This window comes from Coffea arabica, chromosome 4c, assembly GCF_036785885.1.
Source record: "Coffea arabica cultivar ET-39 chromosome 4c, Coffea Arabica ET-39 HiFi, whole genome shotgun sequence".
In the NCBI taxonomy this organism is placed as follows: domain Eukaryota; kingdom Viridiplantae; phylum Streptophyta; class Magnoliopsida; order Gentianales; family Rubiaceae; genus Coffea; species Coffea arabica.
The window spans coordinates 47191657-47205326 of NC_092316.1; the positions used below are offsets into that span (position 1 = coordinate 47191657).

General features: G+C 44.7%; 2 protein-coding genes across 2 annotated transcripts; both read right to left on the bottom strand.

Moving 5' to 3' along the window:
* Positions 1–6503: 6503 nt before the first annotated feature.
* LOC140004831 (uncharacterized) lies at positions 6504–7103 on the bottom strand. The gene is made up of 2 exons (XM_072044983.1): positions 6735–7103; positions 6504–6644 (listed from the first exon to the last, which is right to left on the bottom strand). Exons 1-2 carry the CDS (start codon positions 7101–7103, stop codon positions 6504–6506), a joined length of 510 nt encoding a protein of 169 aa, XP_071901084.1.
* A 3509-nt stretch (positions 7104–10612) lies between these two features.
* Positions 10613–11533, bottom strand: LOC113739236 (uncharacterized). Its single transcript, XM_027266467.1, has 2 exons — positions 11243–11533; positions 10613–11155 (listed from the first exon to the last, which is right to left on the bottom strand). The coding sequence occupies exons 1-2, from the start codon at positions 11531–11533 to the stop codon at positions 10613–10615; spliced, it is 834 nt and encodes a 277-aa protein (XP_027122268.1).
* Between the last annotated feature and the right edge of the window lie 2137 nt (positions 11534–13670).

The following is a 13670-nucleotide window of genomic DNA, read 5'->3' on the forward strand; positions in this document are numbered from 1 at the left end:
GACTTTATCACACAATCATGATCTAACAGGTGAATGATTCTTAAAGGTCTAGCATTGGACTACCCCATATCTATGAATTCTCACTAGCGTTGGACTAGTGAGAAGAGTTAGAGCGAAGGACCACAACTAGCATTGGACTAGTGTGGAGACGGGAAAAGGGGCCACAACTAGCGTTGGACTAGTGTGTGACGTCACACATTAATTATAACTAAACAAATAATATAAAACATAATAAAGTAAGTAAACACATAAGATCACATAAACATATAACATATAATCATGATATCTAGATGCAAGACTCTAAGGAAGCGATGAACACGTAACACATAGGCATGCAAAACACACAAAACAAATAAAGCAAATAAAACCCTAACTATTACACTTGGGGCCCTAAATACAATCTAAGGGAGAAAATGAAATAAAATAAACCTAACTATTACAGACTCTATCTAAATACATATCTTGAATCCTCTAACTATTACAATTTAGCATTTAAATGCCTTTCAAATAATCAAAATTGAATTAAAACAAATATACAAAATTAAAACAACTCAATCCTAAATAAATAAATAAATGAAATGAAAACATTCAAAAGGCATGCAATTAAGCACATAAAGTCATATAGGGGCACATAGGGTCAAGTAGAAAATCAAAATAAAGGGGTAGAGTGCACCTCCCTTGAATTGGTGCCCTAATGGGATGCAATTTCTATTTTTACCTTCCAAAACAATAAAATGGTCAAGACATCACTTTAATTAACTAATAATCACAAGAAATAAAGATTAAACATGAAATGAAAATTAAATACGAAGTGAAATCAATTAAAGTATTTACATAAAACAAACCATTCATGTGCAAGAAATTAAAGCCAACAAGAACCTAATTAAAATAATTAAAAAGTTTTAAGGGTCTAAAACAAAATACTAAAATTGATGGCTTAAGATGGGATCTATCACCATCACATGCTAAAACTTCACAAAAAATGAATGGTAACCTATTTATCATAATTAAACGACAAATTATTCGAAGTTCCACTAAAACCCAAATCAAACTATAAATCTATTACCAATTGTTAAACCTTCAAAAATCATCATAAAATTCACTAAAATCAACCCAAAAGAAGTTAGATTAAATCATATCAAAGAGATTAATACTTTAAAGGGTCAAGATTGACTAAATTTCCAATTTTATGAGCCATGGTAGCATTAAAGGAAAATCAAGGGGTTACAGTGCAAAATTTGGAAATATTTCCATGCGTGCTACTTAGAAAGCTGCTGCAACATTGTTCTGCAACCAAAAACCTTTGCAATCTTCTTCTAGGTTCAAGATACAAACTTCCACTCGCATAAAGTCTCAACCAAACATCAAAAACCTTAATCTAAGCAACAAAATCACAGGACTTCAATCGTCCAAACAAGCAACAAAATATAGAAAGAAATGATGCAAATTCTTGGAAAACTTTCATGCAAAAATGGTTCGACAACCTATTATTCGACCATCTGCAACTTCGCAAAAGCTTGTGGCATAACTTTCATGGTTTCTTATCAAAGAAAATCAGCACTATCCATTTTTGTGATGACCAAATAATTCATGCATCAAATCCAATCATTCTAATGGGGTTGATGACCGAATTCAGATCACAAACCAAAAGCATGCATCTTCAACTTGAATAAAAAATAAACCCCAACCCGAAAGCATAACACAATACAAGGACAGAAAAATAAGGAAAACATCAAAACCCCCAAGACATGATTCTCATCCTTTTTAGCTTCACACATGAAAGCTAACAGCTTTGATAACAAACATGTTCATGGCACCCCAGTTAAACAACAAACAAAACAATAACGTCAAACATAGCCACAACTTCAGCAACCCAAGAAAGAAAAGGAAAAACTGATGCAACAAGCCGAAATATTCAAGCTTGTTGCAGCAAAACCCCTCAATCTAGCTCTAAGGATCCTAACAGACTTAACTCATTATCATGATGGATCTAGGGACAAGGGCAAGAGGCCATACTCACAAGAGCGACATCAACGTTAACCACAGCAAATAATACATGAGCCATCAACGATCAAAACAAAAGAAAAGTGTGAAAGATACACGAGGAAAAAAAATGCACTGGGTTTGTATTTCTGATAAGACCGATAGTGGCATCATCAGGAACCAAAAGAAATTTTCCAGTTACATCATCAAACATCCAAAATGACAGCCATAACATAGATCCACCCTTCAACCGTGTCTAATATTCTTTTAGTAAAACTTTTAGTCATTAAAAAACATATCTTTGAATAAAAAACAAACAAAAAAGGAACTAACAGATGAAATATGTATTAACCAAGAAGAACTCATGCGATGGTTCACCAAACTTCATAAAATGGACTGGGTTGGCTAAATCAAGATGCATGTGTTACCTGCAAGTAGTTACAAACCGAATCAATATAGGGGAAGCCGAGAACTTGCGTCTGAAGCGATGTAGTAAAAAATTTTCCATAGTTTCGTAAACTGGTGAAACAAACAGGCAAGGTCTTGTCCCAAGTTCCTTCCAGATTTCCAAGCCTTGAGCTTTTCTCCCTCTCAGTCTGTCTTTCTCGATATCTCCGTTGAAGTCTTCTTTTCTTAGTTAGTTTTTTTTTTTACTTCCTGCCCTTCACTTTTAGCTCTCTCTCTCTCTCGCTTTTTCCTCAGTTTTTCTTCTCAATCTGGTTTCCTCTTTTCCCTTTAGTTTTTCTCTCTAACTCAGCCGCCACCCCTTTTCCTATCTCATTTTTTTTCTTTTTCCGCCGTCACTCCTCTCTCAACCCTTGCTGCCTGATGCGACTGCCAGAAATGTGATCCGAGCTGAGATGCTGCGAGCTAGGTGAACAGAGGAAGGCCGAGCTGATAGGAGGAGATCAAACGAACTGTCCTGCAAAAAGTAAGAAACGGGGGGACTAGTTCTCCGGAATTGCTTCGACGATCAAGTCAGTAGAGCTTATAAGTAGGGAATCAACATAGAGTACTGTTGAAGGCGTACCTTGTGTCGTCTTATGGTGCTATATTTATAGGCTTGAGGGTATAAGACTACGAATCCTAGTCAAGGGGAAATCTTTCTAGGGTTTCGCCTGCTAATTCCGAAAGGCGCGAGAGGCGTGGCCCACTGCACCCGCACTGCTGAATGGCGCTGGAAACGGCCGAACTGGTGCCCATTATGTCCGAACTAATCTGCCCGAGCTGCTGCGTACGGGCTGATACATGGCGTATGTAGATTGGCCCCACTACACTAGCCCCCCTTTGAGTCTAGGGTCATCGAAAAGTCGCATGAATCTGGACCAAATTTCGAGGCAGGTCGGTTCCTTGTGGGGCCCACAATCTCATGATAGCTGCTTTTCTTCGGGTAGCTGTCACGTCTGCTGACTCAGCCATCACTTCAAGCGTCACGTCTCTCATAATGGCAGTTACCAGCTCAACCGTCATGCAACACAGCAATTTTTCGGTAATAAATTCAAATTTCAAGTTGGGACAATTCGTCTTCCCGCCCTGGTGGCCTATAAATAGGCCCCACCAGACGTCACTTTCACATTTCCTCCTCTCTCCAATTTTTAGCAGCTCGCACATCTCTCCCCTTCCAAGTTTGTCCGATCGCTTAGTGAGTTCGGCTAAGAGTCAGTTCGTGCCACCTTCTAAGCACCTCTTAGCTTTCCTTCCCTATTCGGTAGTAAGTCCTCTCTCTCTTTTATGTCTTCTTCTTCTATACTTTCCAATATAACCAGTTCGGCCCCTAGGCGTAGAGTATCCCGGCCTATTCCCATAGAAATCATTTCTTCCTCTCCCTCTTCTTCTAGTTCTTTGTTCCAAGTTCATCCGAGTCAGAGTATATTTCTTCCTCCATTCCTTCTCTTGTCCGAGCAATAGCTCAACCCAACTAGCCTGCTCAGCCTGCAGCTGGAACTGCTGACGAAGTAATTCCGCTCGAGGCAGCTCCACTCCGAATCAGGGAGGGACTCTCCAGGGGTCTTGACATTGATTTTGGAGAGGTAGACCTCATCCCCCCTATCCTAGATCAGGGGGATGTGGACAAGTTGGTGGAGAAATATGGCATTCCCTATCATTTTGAAGTCCAAGCTGCCCAATCTGGGGAGGTTGCCTGCCGACCTCCTCCTATGTTTGTGGCAATCTACAAGGACCAGTTCATAGCAGGTTTCCGCCTTCCTATTCCTCAGTTTCTCTTTCAAATTCTGATCTTTTAGGGGATCCGGGTGACCCAACTTGCTCCTAATGCAGTTCGGTCAATCTCAGGTTTCTTCATGCTCTGTAGGATCCTGGAGATTTCCTACTCCTTGGAGCTATTTAGATCCTTCTTCTAAATAAAGGTTATCGGTCAAATTCACGGTTGGTTCTACTTCGCTCGTAGGAGCGGAGCGGAGCTCCCAACCCGTGAGCTGTTCTTTGGCGCTCCTTCCTCCATCAAGGGCTGGAAGGCCCAGTTCTTCTTCGTGAAAAACACCGATTTTCCTCCCCCGACCTGGAGGGAGGATGTCCAAGTGTCCAACCCACTCCCTTCATCTCTTCCTGTTGCCGAGCTAGACCGTTTGGTCAGTTCGAACATGCGTTTAATGTGAAGGAATTTAGCAACGCCCAACTCTGGTCTGCGGGGCTGATTCGGACAGAAGTGACCGACCCTACTCCTTATCTCTGGCCACTCACTCCAAAAGAGTTGGCTGCTCGTAAATTTACTTCTTTTTTCTCTCTGTTCCTGTTTCGAGCTTCTTTTATGCCGTCTGAACTGACTTCTCTCCGCCCTTTTGCAGTGAAGAGATTCTCCCAACAGCTGAACCTTGGAGGGACCTGTAGTTCGAGCACGCCAGCTACCGTGCCCTCCTCTGCTCCAGTCGGTCCAGCTCTTCCTCCTTCCGTGTCGGCTCCCCAAGCACCAGCTTAGTTTTCACTTGCTAAGAAGCCCTGCAAGAAAAAAAGGAGGAAGTCAATAGTCAAGAGGACACGGATTGAGGTCACGTCTGCTGTCCAGGTGGAACTATCTGCTGCCACTACTACCCAACTCGGGCACTACGGGTGAACTCTGCAAAGTAGTAGGCCTCGTTAGAGTCGCCACCAACCATGTGGCGCTAGGGAAATGTGGTTCCCCTGAAGTTGCCATCCGAGCAGAGCTCCCATCCCCACATGCACTTCTGCCCGAATTGGGGGTTGTCAGTGAATGATTGGGCACAATTTTCGGAGGTAGCTCGGGAGCTCCTGAGAGGCACGGTCCTTCTCCGAGATCATCATTTTATCAAGATGGCCTCGAGTCCCGACCTGCTCGGACATTAATACCTCAGCGCGGCTCAGGTGAATCCCCAATGCTGGCCGCTAGATTCTATTCCTTCCACCTGTCCTGCTTGTCTAACTTTATGTTTGAATGTAGCTCAACGTGACGGGCACAGAGCTGATGCAGAGATACGAGAACATGGGGGTGAATCTGTCCCAAGTCAGGTTGCTAGGGACAAGCTAGCGAACCAGCTTGAAGCGGTCGACGCTAAGCTGGAAACCGTCAAGAAGCAGCTCACGGATGCCCAGTTCACCTGCGAGCTAGAGAAGAAGAGGGTGGCTGAGCTGACCTCCCAGCTGGAAATCGAGCAGAAGAAGTCCTCCGAGCTCCCCGGTCAGATCGAAGCGGCTAGAGAGAAGGGCGGTCAGCTAGGCGTCCAAGAGTTCAAGACATCAGAAGGCTTCACGAACGATCTGGCCATTCTAAATGGCCCAATCCTACAGTTCGGATATACCAAGGCCATAAACAATGTGTAGGCCATGAACTTGCCTGGTTTCGAGCAGGGAGTGTGGTCGGACTACAATTCGAGCGTAGTTGACCAGATAGATAGGCTGGTAGCAGGCTACGCATACGGTCACAAGCTTACCGACCTCGTGGCTAATCCCTCTCTACCCCCAACCTCCCCCGAGTCCGAACAGGAAAACCAATGGGAGAATTAAATAGTACTTAGTGTAGGCCTAGTCAGAGTAGGGTAGGGACCCGAACTGGCCAGTTCATTTTTGTATGGCTCTCGTTTTGTACCCTTACTTGAAAATGAATGAATTTTTCTTTGTTCAACACTTAGTCAAAATTTTATTTCATGTCTTAATATCTCAATACATATATGTGCAGATAACCCTACCAAAAATTGCGCTTAACATGTGTAAAAACAGGTCATCCAGCTCCCCGAGCTGACTTTTAACTTATCCAGACCCACGCGAATTAATCCCAGGTCACGCACTTGAATACTAGCGAAAAATCCTTAGATTGGTCCCTCCTCATTGGGGCGAGCTAACTTACAATAGCCAGATCGGTCCGCCTCTTTCACCATGTAGGGGTCTTCCCAGTTCGGGTTTAGTTTGCTCGTTCCCCCAACTCGACTTACCGAGTTCTTTCATATCACCGGATTTCCTAGTTTGAAGGAGAGGTGTCTTACCCTAATGTTGTAGTACTGTGCGACCTGCTCTTTGTACTTTGCCATTCTTATGGTTGCTTCCTCCCTCTACTGTTCTAATAGGTTTAGGTTGAGTCGTATTTTCTCCTCATTATCCTGGGCCACAAAATGCTGGACCCTGCCCAAGGGTATTCCAATTTCTGCTGGGATTACAGCCTCTGCTTCATAAGTTAAGACAAACAGAGTTTCCTGTGTAGCAGTTCGGGGCATGGTTTGATAAGCCTATAGTATGGTTTACAGCTCGTCTATCAACCTAGTTCGAGCAGATTCGATTCGCACCTTCATGCCATGCAGGATGGTCCTATTGGCATTCTCGACCTGGCTGTTAGCTCGTGGATGCCCTACGGAAGTGAAGTGTTGCTGTATTCCGAGCTCGGAACACCAGTCTTGGAGGGAACTGTCGGTGAACTGTCTGCCATTGTTTGAGATCAGGGCCCGTGGTATGCCGAACCGACAAACTATATTCTTCCAGAGGAATTTTTGAACCGACCTACTGCTGATGGTGTTGAGGGGCTCAGCTTCTACCCACTTAGTGAAGTAATCTATTATCACAACCAGATGCTCATATCCTCCAGGAGCTCGGAGTAAAGGACCAAGCAGGTCAATTCGCCACTGAAAGAATGGCCATGGGTTTTGAAGATGGACCATCTCTTGAGTCGGGGCATGATGGACCGGCGCGTGCAGTTGGCATGACTTGCATTTTGCCACCAGCTCGACCGAGTCCCGGAAGATGGTCGGCCAGTAGTATCCGAATAACATGCCCTTTTAGGCTAGAACTAGTTGATCGACATGATTTTCACATATGCCTTTATGTAGTTCGCGCAGAATGTAGCTCTCCTCCTCAGGTGTCATGCATTTCAACCATGGACGTAGATACAACTTCTTATAAAGCACTCCGTCCGCGAAAGCATACCTCTGTGACTTGAGAAGGGCCTTGCGAGCCTCTATCTTGCTCAGGGGAAGTTCTCTCTTAGTTAGGTATTGTACGATGGGATCCATCTAAGAACTCATCACTCGTACTACTACCGTGTCTAGTTGCTCATATGCATGATTTTTTACGACCTCTACCAATACTTTCCGGTTCAGCTTGCCAAAAGAAGTGGAAGCTAGTTTAGACAAAGCATCTGTTCTCTTATTGCGGCTCCTCGGGGCTCGTTCAAGGGTGAACTGCTTAAACTGGCTCCTTAGCTCAAGTATTTTAGCAACGTACTTCTTCAATGGCTCTTCTCTGACCTTGTAGTTTCTCAAGACTTGGTTTACTATCAATTGAGAGTTGTTATGGACCCTTATTAATTCAGCTCCCAATTTCCAAGTCATCTCCATCCCTGCAATTAGGGCCTCATATTCAGATTCGTTATTGGAGGTTCTGAAGTCGAATTTCAAGGCGTAAGCCAGCTCTTCCCCGGTAGAGCTGATCAGAAGGAGTCTGGCCCCGCACCATTTTTTGCTGGAGGAGCCGTCAACATATAGTGCCCAGACTGGAACAGCCTGTCCGGCAATCTCCTCAGTTTCATCGATGTCAGCCCGTACAGGGGCTTGTTCGGCCTCAGCTGATTGGATGCCAACTTCTCCGGTCGGCTTGGCCTTAGCTCGCATGGGAGCTTCTCTGGCCCGAATAGCCTCAGCTCGCATAAGAGCCTCTCCGGCATGCATGGCCTTATCTCTGGCCTGTATGGTTTCAACTCGTCCGGGAGTCTCTCCGACCTGTATGGTCTCAACTCGCAAAGGAACCTCTCCGGCCTATATGGCCTCGGCTCGCTAGAGAGTTTCTCCGGCCTGTTTGGCTTTAGCTCGCAAAGGAGCCTTTCTGGTCTGTTTGGTCTCAACTCGTAAAGGAGTCTCTCTGGCCTATATGGCCTCAGCTCGTATAGGAACTTCTCCAACCTATTTGGCCTCAACTCGGGAGAGAGTTTCTTCGGCCTATTTACCCTCAACTGGTTTGATGCCAGCCTCTTTGACCCATTCGAACTCTGGTTGCCCAAAGGAAACACCATCCGCTATGAAATCCGTCAATACTTGGGCTTTGATGGCCGTCCGGGGCTGGTACCCGAAGTCGTGCTCGGATAATTCGACAGCCCACTTGACCATCTTCCCTGACACGTCTGGTCTAGACATGATCTGTTTCAAGGGTTGGTCAGTCACTACCATAATGGGATGAGTCTAGAAGTATGGTCTGAAATTTCGCGCCGGGTGAACTAATGCCAGGAAGTAGTGGTTAATCGGCGAATACCTAGCCTCCGCCCCCTATAGAGCACGGCTGACATAGTACACCTGTCTCTGGACCTTGTTTTCTTCTCTTACTAGCACTGCGCTAACGGCCTCCTCCCCCGGCGCTAGGTAGATGAACAGAGTTTCACCTTGTACTGGAGAAGTCAAGGCAGACAGCGTGGCAAGGTGACTCTTCAGTTGATCGAATGCTTTCTGGCATTCTGAGGTCTATTCAAACTGGGGACCTTTCTTTACAGCCTTGAAGAAATTCAAGCCCCGGACTGCCAATTTGATTCAAGACTACCATCCTACCAGTTAGGCACTGCATCTCCTTAATATTTCTGGAAGAAGCCATATCCATGATAACTTTTACCTTATCCGGGTTAGCCCGTACCCTGTTTTTGGATATCATATACCCTAAGAATTTGTCCAACTTGACCCCGAAAGTGCATTTCTTGGGGTTCAGTTGCATGCGTGAGCTTCGAAGAACGTTGAAAACCTCTCTGAGGTATGTAATGAACTGCTCCTCAGTTTGACTTTTCACCAACATGTTGTCCACGTAGACCTCCATATTCCGGCCTATCTGATCTTTGAACAGTTTGTTCACCAATCTTTGGTACGTCGCGCTCGGATTTTTTAGTCCAAACAGCATGGTGACATAACAGTAGGTAGCATACTCAGTGATGAACGAGGTCTTCTCCTGATCTTTCTCGTCCATAACTATTTGGTGGTATCCCTTGAAAGCATCCAAGAAACAGAAGATTTCATACCCAGTGGTCGATTTCACAAGCAGGTCGATTCGAGAAAGAGGATAGCAGTCCTTCGAGCAAGCTTTGTTCAAATCGGTGAAGTCCACACACATTCTCCAAACTCTATCGTCTTTCTTGACCAACACAGGGTTGGCCAACTAGGTCGGATAGAAGACCTCCTTCACAATTTTGGCCTTTAGCAGCTTGCCTACCTCATCTTTGACGACCTCATTCCGCTCAGACGCAAAATTTTGCTTTTTCTACTTCACAAGTCAGATATTGGGGTCTACGTGTAACTTGTGAATTGCCAGCTCGGACGAAATTCCAGGCATGTCATCTGCACTCTAGGAGAAGATCTCCGCATATTCCTCAAGAAGAGCTTCGAGTGCCCTCTGTGTCTGCTCTCCCAGGTCTGAGCTGGTTTTGACCACATGATCGGGTCTCTCCCTACTGACTAGCAGTTCGAGTAGTCTCTCGTCCGTCTCCAACCCCTCTTTCTTCTCCATTGGCTCCTATGGCTCTAAGCGAGTTGTCTGAGTCACCAGTTTTTCCTTATTCTTGAGAGTCGCAATGTAACAGGCCCTAACTACTTTTGGATCCCCTTGCACCTCAGCCACCTCCGCCGGTGTAGAAAATTTCATGCTAAGGTGCAGGGTAGAGCAAACGGCTCAAAACACGTTTAGGGTAGACCGTCCCAAAATCATGTTGTACGACGAGGGCTCTTTTACCACCGTAAAATTCACCGAAACAGTTTGACATTTTGGTGACATCCCCACCGTGACCATGAGGTTATCATCTCCTCCGATCTCACCGGTGGGCCTACAAAGCTTATCAGGGGAGTTCTGACTGGTATGAGCTGCTTGTCCTCCAATTGCAGTTCTTTAAAGGTCTTGTAATATAACACGTCAATGGCACTCCCATTGTCTATATATACCGTTTTGACTTTGTAGTTGTATGTGATGACTTCTATCACAATGGCCCCATGATTATTAGAAGCCAAGGGTATTGCGTCTTCAGGTCCATAGATGATCTCCTCGTATATTTTCAATCGCTTACTTGGGTTTTCTTTGTTAGGAGGGGGCGGTTATTTCGCTGAGCTGTGTGGCTATCTCTACCAACAGGTCCTCCTGCAATTGTGTTAATTACCCCTGTTAGGTTCTGTACGTCTAGCACGGGAGTTCAGTCACGGGGACCCTGAGATCAATCGCGTGGGTAGCTCGCGTGCTCCCGCTTATTGCCCCCTTGCCTCTGGTCGGCCCTTCCCTCCTGTATGAACTGCTTCAAGTGTCCTCGTTTGATTAGCTCTTCGATGTCCCTTTTTAGATGATAACAATTCTCGGTATCATGACTTGCGTCGCGATGGTATGCGCAATATAAAATCCGATCTCGTCTGCTCCTATCACCAAGCAGCTGCGGAGGATTTCGAGAGAGGCCCTCCCGTTCCATTACCGCCAGGACCTGAGCTCTGGGCGCTGTGAGGGAGGTCCAGGCCCTCTCCTTCTCGAAGGGCCGGCTCGTTCCTGACCAGGGGCCACTCCTAGGTTGGCGGTCGAGAGTGATCTTCCGGGCATGGCTAGATTGTGCTTCACCCAAACTGGCACTCTTTCTGCGCCTAGCGTCCCTTAGTCTCTCCTGCGCACTTTTCAGTCGATTGACTTCCTCAGCATTAGCCTTCTCATGAGCTTGGTCCAGCATCTCCCGAACTGATTTAGGAGATTTCTCCACAAACTCGGTATACAGCTTCTATTTGTGCAGCCCATTGATGAAGGCAGTCATGATAACCTTATCATTCCGATCTTGGATTTGGAGGGACTCATTGTTGAATCCAACCATATATTCGCGTAAGGACTTCTCAGGGCTCTGATGGATCGTCATCAAATGAGCGGTGTTCTTGGAGAAGGCTCGCGATGAGACGAACTGTGCTGAAAATAGCCGCGCAAGCTGTGTGAATGACTGAATTGACCTAGGAGGCAACCCCTGGAACCACTTATGCGCCTTCCCTTCCAAGAACATTGGGAAGATCTTGCATCGAACCGCGTTCGCGGCTGTTTGCAGGCGCATGTATGTCAGGAAGGCAAACAGTTGATCCTCTAGGTCCGTGGTCGCATCATAAGATTTCATACTTGGTATTTTGAACTTCACGGGCAGCGGGTAATGGCAGCGGGTAATCCTCGATGTCCGGCACAAAGAGGTAGGCAATATATTTATCCGCCTTCGGATCTAGCAAAAGATCCAATTCATCCTGTACCCGGTATTTATCTCTCCTAGGAAAGGGCTCCCTCTGTGGAAACCCTTGGAAGGGCTCCGGGTGCTCAGTTCGGGAGTTCTTGTGGGAGGGTTCCATGACCTTGACCTGTTCGCAGGTGTGCTCTTTTCGCGCCCGCTTTGGGCGAGGGTTAGGGCTCCCCGTCCTTGACTCTGTCGGTCCGACTCCATCCGCCTTCCGTGCCGTGTGTTCCTAGTCATGATAGCCTTCGGACTGCCCCTTTACGTAGTTCACAATAGCCTCAAAGGTGGGCAAATTGCTAGCCACCACCTGCACTAGTTGTTTAGGCGGGACTCGCGGAGCTCCGCCTCTTCGTTCCCTAGTGGGGGATTCTGATGGGAATTTCGGGGGTTGCTCCGTTCGTCCTCCTTGGACCTATCAGCGTTTCTTTGGAATCTAGTCCTTGGCATGATTCGCAGAAAAAGAGAATTACTTTCCCACAGACGGCGCCAATTGATGCGACTGCCAGAAACGTGATCCGAGCCGAGATGCTGTGAGCTAGGTGAACAGAGAAAGGCCGAGTTGATGGGAGGAGATCAAACGAACTGTCCTGCAAAAAGTAGGAAACGAGGGGACTAGTTCCCCGGAGTAGTTCCAACGATTAAGTCAGTAGAGCTTATAAGTAGGGAATCAGCATAGAGTACTGTTGAAGGCGTACCTTGTGTCATCTTGTGGTGCTATATTTATAGGCTTGAGGGTGAGAGTTTCCTTATAGGACTACGAGTCTTAGTCAAGGGGGAGTCTTTCTAAGGTTTCGCCTGCTAATTCCAAAAGGCGCGGGAGGCACGGCCCACTAAGCCCACACAGCTGAATGGCGGTGGAAATGGCCGAACTGGTGCCCGCTATGTCCGAACTGATTTGCCCGAGCTGCTGCAAATGAGCTGATACGTGGCGCATGTAGATTGGCCCCACTACACTGCTTTTCCCTTTTAAACTCTCTAAACCCTTGGCTGGACGATGGGATGAAGCTGCCTTTTTTTTTTTTATCTCATTTTGGAGCTGTTTGATGGTTCTTGTTGGACAAGACAATTGAGGTTTCTAGATTAAGGCCAAATGGCCTGTACTAAAGCAATCCAACAGAGCTAGAACAACCAAAAAAGAGTGAGGAAAGAGCAGCTACGCTGCTGCATTTTATATACTGTAGCATCGCTGGCATGAAGAAATAGCGCGTGCATTGCACACGCGCGTGGGTTCCCCCTTTTTTTTTTTTTTTTTTTCTTTTTTTAACAACAATAAACAAATAATGAAATAATTTTAACAACAAAAAATAGAAATAAAACAAGATTAACCAAATTAAATGAAACGCTAAATTTTTTTTTTGATTAATGATTTTTCCTTTTTATTTTACTAATTTTCACTTAATTTAGGTAAACAAACAACAAATTTTCATAAATTGAATCTAAAAGAATTAAAGCCTATTTTTGTGAACAATTTTCTTTTTTCGATAAATTTTAATGCTAAAAATGTCTTAAAAATAAAAATTAAGAGACTAAATAATAATTATCATTTAATGAAAATAATAATAAATAACGCTAGATTAAAAATTTGATATCTAAAATGCTTAAAAAATGTCTAAAAACAAATCATGAGATTAATAAGTAAAAATAGATAATGATTATCAATAAAATAAAATAAAAATAAAGATAAATTAAAATTTGGTGTCTACATAATTTAATAAGGGAAATAGAACAAAGTAGGAATTCTTAGAACAGAATTCCATTTTAAACTTCTTTTTTTCCAACATGGAAATTTTTAGACAACTATAGATGAGATAGAGACAAAAAATGATTTCAAATAATTGAAATCAAGCCTTTGAAAAATAATCAAAGCATCTAGTATCTACGCCAAAAGAGACACCAAGGGAATTTACCTTCTGCTCGCTTTGAAGTATTTTTTTTCTTTTTCTTTGTGGACTTACTATTGCAAACTAGGAGAGAAACATATTGCAATGCAAGTGAAAATATACCTACTGCCCAATCATGCCTTGCAATA